This window comes from Bipolaris zeicola, assembly GCF_000523435.1.
Source record: "Bipolaris zeicola 26-R-13 unplaced genomic scaffold scaffold_507, whole genome shotgun sequence".
NCBI classification, from domain to species: Eukaryota; Fungi; Ascomycota; class Dothideomycetes; order Pleosporales; family Pleosporaceae; genus Bipolaris; species Bipolaris zeicola.
Window position 1 is genome coordinate 1 of NW_006912556.1, and position 5,632 is coordinate 5,632.

The following is a 5,632-nucleotide window of genomic DNA, read 5'->3' on the forward strand; positions in this document are numbered from 1 at the left end:
AATATATATCTATATTATCATGATGTGGTAGAGCTATACGCTGATGGAGGTGCGCAGGTTTGGTGAGGTGCGCGACTCGCTTGCCTGCGCGACTCGCTTAATATCCACTACGTTACTCTTAGATGATCGTTGAGATCCAAGGCTGTAATCATCCTCACCGCAATTGGCAGCGGCAATTCCTCATTACCATGCATGTCCAGCGACTATACTGTCGTTCTTTCAATATCTCGCCTCGGCAGTTGAGAATGTTGAGAGGCGTAACCCTAGTACATAGAATGCCCTGGGGAAATTGCTGACTATTGGGCATAAATGGGAGGCATCCGCTTAGTACTCGTAGTTGGACGCGGTCGCATAACTCCATTCATTGATCGGACGCTCATGCTGTATAATGAACACGAATATGAATATACACATGAAGCTGCAAATATGCGTCCTGATTTCGCTGTTCGATGTATTAACCCTGCATCAGGAGCACCCCATGCGAGACTGATGATTTTCACCAAAGTAACCCTTTCCAGCCGAGCCGGACCAAGCTGGCTATCAGGGGCATACTAGCGGTATACAACCAGGCAAGCTTACAGTCGAATGAGCATAGTAGTCTATATCAGAATTCTAATGGAAAAGGGGTGACTGAGAATACATGTAAGCATCCGGGTAATATGTGTCTCACTCGGCACAGCTCGTGTCAGTATGTGGACCGGGCTTGGAGTGCTGGCAGCTGTCGCGTTCGCTGTGGATAGATGTGAACCGTATTAGCTACTGTATAGAACTTGATTTTTGGGCTTTCGTCATTGAATGCGAAACACAATCAAGTCATAGATTTTGCCGATTACTTGTACATTAGTAGGGTAAACACCCAATCACGAAGCGCATGGCGTACATGAGGACATGTAAGACTCACGCACGTTAACACCGAAAGTAAACTGTGAGAGTTACCGACCCATACTTCGGTCATTGCCAGGTTTCCAAGGACACGGAAGTTTCTAACCTATCGTAATCAATGAATATGAGGAAGCTGGGATGAAACTTCTCTGAAGGGGATAACCTGCTTGACTTTTTGTATATCCTTATGCAAATCTTCTTTTATTTGTCGGAAATCCAAATTCCGTGTCGGAATGTGCGATGAAAGACGTTGCTATCACCATCGCAACAAGTCTGATGCTTTGATATGTTATTGAATCGGGATTATGACGTGACAATGGATATTTCCCTTGAAACGTCAACAATAAAACCAGGTTGCGATCAGATCTGACCAACTTCCACTTATGTCCGAGAGGACCTACATTCTTGTTTCTAACGGGAAAGTTGCGTCATGATAGATGCCCATGAACTAGTTTGGTGTTCAATGCGGTTGGAGAGTAGGTTGCTAGGCTGCAACCATGGACGGAGGAATGTTACTTGCCACGTGACCTTACCTTTATGTAGTTGTTCTTCCACCAAGACTATTTTGAATTCACTCAAGTGCATATAGCTTGCATTTACAGCTGATGCCTAATTTGGTAATTTGATCGTATACATTCAGAAACCCACGACTCATGGTCGTCGCCTAGAATCAGGGTTCGAGGTAGCGGGAGTTAATTTCGATAAGCTTTGGATGTCGAGTTTCTTGGAGGAAATGTGAGAGAGTGACTCAATTTAGAATACCGAACATCACCATGTGACCTGAATTACTCAGAAACACAAGGAAGCTAGAGGTTGGGGATATTCAAGGCAAATAAAAGATGAGGCGTGGCTTTTCAGCGCCAATCAATGGGAGAGTCCTTACAGCATTTTATTCCTTGTAGTTTCATCTTGAAATCTAAGTACTGGATTTTATTTTCGCTCTGGGTTGATATTCTTCTAGTTCTTTGTTTTACTAGCGCTCGTCAGGTAGCTTTGCTGTCTCACCCGCTGATAGGACTGGGAATTCCATTCGCCAAAGGTGGCCTTTGGAGCCGACAAGCAAGATCGTATAGGCAATATTCCACTGAACATATAGTCAAAAAGCTTCGCCCAGGACTCACGCGACATTCCCGTTGGATGAAAGTTGGATGATCAAGTGAGAATCGTGAATCAAGGGACAAAATTACCAAGGAATAACCTTGAGGAACGAGCCGAACCTTGTCGCACGTACCACTAGAGACAGAGGACTCGTAAAAGGGCCAGGCTTCAGATCTTGGTTAAGCGAGAATTTATTTTGTAAAGGGCTTCAGCCCACTTGGTCTAGCCCTGGCGCCCTTGGGCCATGCTCGGTTCTTGCTCCTGAACGATTGTCGCTTATGACGCCATCGTATACTGTGGAAACGAGCAAAAAGAAATATTTGCATGCAGCTCTGGCAAAACAAGACATGGTGTACAAAAGCACTGTTGAACAAAAGAGCAACGACAGGTGCGCTCCTTACCCAGGCAGAAATAGCGCTGTTTCTAATTCGTCACTTGCTCGCGACTAGCCATTCCTTCGTCGCTGACTGAAACAGCAACACCCAACCACTGAAACACGCAACGCCAGGACAATCCCGACACCATTGTCTTATATTGTTTTATCTACCGTGTCGCGCTCTGGAGATGGCGCTATGCAGTGAAATAAAGCCTGAAAACCATTATCTGGCCAATAGCCATGCCAATAGCAGCGCCCGGTACGCTTCGGCGGCCATCAATAATCTTAACATCTTGCATGCTTACGAATAGAATGGCAGCAGTGTGAAGAGCCAGTGTGTGATGATTGCAAATAACCGAGGAAACATTGCTTCTTTCCTGAAACCTCGAAATAGCTATTGAAGGCTGCAGATGCCAATCTTTTCGCCTGTCACTGTTTCTCTTCCGTCTCCTTTTGTCTCTAAAATCGCCCCAGGCAATGGACATTCGCATCGACTCTCTGAATACTTCAAACCTCGACTATGCCAAATATCTCAATGACTCCAAATCCTCCAAGCACTCGTCCAGCCACAAGGCAAATCTATCGGGCGCAACAATGCTTGACTTGCTTAGTGGCACTGAAGGTTCCATCGCTGCCGCGTATCAAACTTCGCATTCGAAGCCTCAGCCGTCGAGACCAGGGCGCCCTTCAGATGTCTCCTCAAGCAAGAATGAATTGCGACAAACAAATCGGATGCTGGTGGAAATAGTCCAGAACGCCCAGTTGGAACTCGCGACGCAAAGACAAACGATGCTCGACATGCAATCGCGGATCCTCCAGCTCGAACATGTCTTGTACAAGAGTAACAGCAGCGCCCCAGAATCGTGCGCAAGCGGCGCCACCACTACCACCACACAACGAGTAGCTTCTCAAACCAAACCTGTAGAAGAGAAGATACTTGTCAATCCAGCAGCCCAACACCAAGCATCAGGCCTCTCCGTCACCCCCACCAACAAGCCCGAATTCTGGAAATCACCCAGCCGCTTCTCCGGCTTCAACTTCAACTTCGACCTCCTCGAAACCGTCCCAAGAAGTTCCAAACAGTCCCTGCAATCGCAAAAACAACAGCAAAAACAGCATCGACAGCAAAGGCACCCCTCCGAAGCTCCAAAAGTCCACAAACCCTCCCTACCCCCAGCGCCTCCCTCCAAGTCCCCTCATAACACCACACAACAAGCTGCACCCCACAACCACCGCACGCTCGCCAAAAAACCTTCAGAAGCAACACTACTCACCCGCCCAACTCCCGCCCACGACACAGTAAGCGACATAAAAGAGCAAATAGTCGAATACGAACACGTCAAAATCCCTTTTCCACCACTCCTCCACTCGCCGCCCAAAACCGCGCGCAGTAGACTGGCGCCAACGGTGCAAAGCAGAGACGACGAGTTGACGGCGTTGCCGCAGATGCCGGAGCAGGTGCAGCCTGTGCAAGAGCAGGTGGCGGGGAAGGGGGCGAGGAGGGTGATAAAGAATATGCTGATTAGCCGGCCTTTTTCGAGGAGTTTTAGGATTGATTGTGCGAATGGGCTGGAGAGGCGGGCAAGTCATTTTGGGGTGCTTTCATAAGGAAAGAAGAGCCATGGGTGGGTTTTTTTCTTGGGATTATGCGTATTGAGGTCCTAGGAACTTCCGCATTACTGTACTCTACCATTTCCTTTCTTGTCATTGTTTTTCATGAGATGATATCGCTCAGGTAAGCGTGAATGCGGCGTGCCACAACTACACAGTCTGTTTCTTTTAGAGTATGTTTCAATTGTTTATTTCGTTTGTATTATATCATATCCAACTGAATGAGAGGAGTACTATACAGCCCAATCGCAAGGCTCATGACACAACTGTATCAAGACCAAAGAAAACTTCCATCATCAATGCGCAGCGAGTTATATACATATATCGCATGTTGTCCCTTTACTTCCTCCTATTTTGCTGCATTCCGAGAATCTGCACCATACGAATGAAGATGTTGATGAAGTCCAACTCCAGTGAGATGGCCTCGTTTACAGGATCCTTGGGAATCAAACCACGCTCGGCCATACGGGCATGGTTGAGCACCTTCTGCACATCGTATAGAGTAAATCCACCAAAGACGGCAAGACCACCGTACAACCAGATGTTCTCGGTGAACATCAGAGTGCGGGCAGCGGTAGCAGGGACAACCATGGGAGCGAGACCAGAAAGCGCGACGATGGCGACACCAGCGAGAAGAGGACCACCGAGGTACATGTACTTGTCCGTCTTTGCAGTAGCACCGACGAATGCGAGGGATCCCATCATTCCAGCAGTGTAGAGTCCAGCGCGAGCGAGGATGGCGGGGTGCATGAAGAAAAGCGGCGACAAGAGGAGGGCTTGGGTGCCATTGAAAGCGGTCCAGAGGGCATACTTTTGCACGTAGCTAAGATTGGTCAGTAAATTCGTCTGCCAAAGTCTATGCTGGTTGGCGGATACTTACTTGCTTGGGTGTGTTGCCATAGTGCCATACATAGTTCCGATGCTGCCAACAAGTCCGACACCCAGCACCAGCCATGGGTTCGCGCTCATGAGCCTGAAACTCCAGCCGTTCATGTGCAGGGCGCGTGCAGCAATGCCAATGATTCCAACACCAAGACCAGTGTGCAAAAATGTGTCGTTGAGGTACTCGCGCTCAAACGGCGGCATGCCGCCATCTTCCCGGGTTTCGCGGTTAAAGATAAGGTTGATGCCTAGCAGTGTGGCGCCGAAGATGCCAGCGCCGTAGAGCAAACGCTGTCGCAAATCTCCCTGAGCGACCGGGTTGTATGCGGCTTGCTGGTAACCCCTTCTGAAAGCTTGCTGGAACTTGGATACATTCTGCGAAGTTGATATCGTAGGCTTTGCTGGGCGGAAGAAATGCGGATGTTGCTTCAGTGGCGTATTGTGAAAAGCGCGGATCGAGAGGGTTTGTGGTGAACTGTGCGTTGCTTGTCGCAATGTCGCCGTAATGGCGAACGGTCTCCGTAGGAGCGATGCCATTGTCGTGATGTGTCTTCAGCAGTGTTGGTGGTGGTGGTACAATGGCGAGCGGCGGATATGGTGATATAGGCAGACAAGTTGATGACGTTTTGCTGGTGGAAAGCGCGAGAAATGCCAAGCCCGCCTTAACTCCGAGGGAATCTTCAAGCCCCTCCCCCGCCACATTGATGAGACATCGAACAACATCAGTGATAGACACGAGTTGATCTTCGCTATTCTAGGAGAATCTCCTATCGCGATCAAAAT

General features: G+C 48.6%; 2 protein-coding genes across 2 annotated transcripts; one reads left to right on the forward strand and one right to left on the reverse strand.

Annotated features, from left to right (window-relative positions):
- Positions 1-2,833: 2,833 nt before the first annotated feature.
- On the forward strand, positions 2,834-3,964 carry COCCADRAFT_112872 (uncharacterized protein; the record flags this gene model as incomplete). Its single annotated transcript, XM_007720530.1, has 1 exon — positions 2,834-3,964. One exon carries the CDS (start codon positions 2,834-2,836, stop codon positions 3,962-3,964), a length of 1,131 nt encoding a protein of 376 aa, XP_007718720.1.
- A 342-nt stretch (positions 3,965-4,306) lies between these two features.
- Positions 4,307-5,386, reverse strand: COCCADRAFT_10286 (uncharacterized protein; the record flags this gene model as incomplete). The annotated part of the gene is made up of 2 exons (XM_007720531.1): positions 4,307-4,790; positions 4,848-5,386. 2 exons carry the CDS (start codon positions 5,384-5,386, stop codon positions 4,307-4,309), a joined length of 1,023 nt encoding a protein of 340 aa, XP_007718721.1.
- Positions 5,387-5,632: the final 246 nt, after the last annotated feature.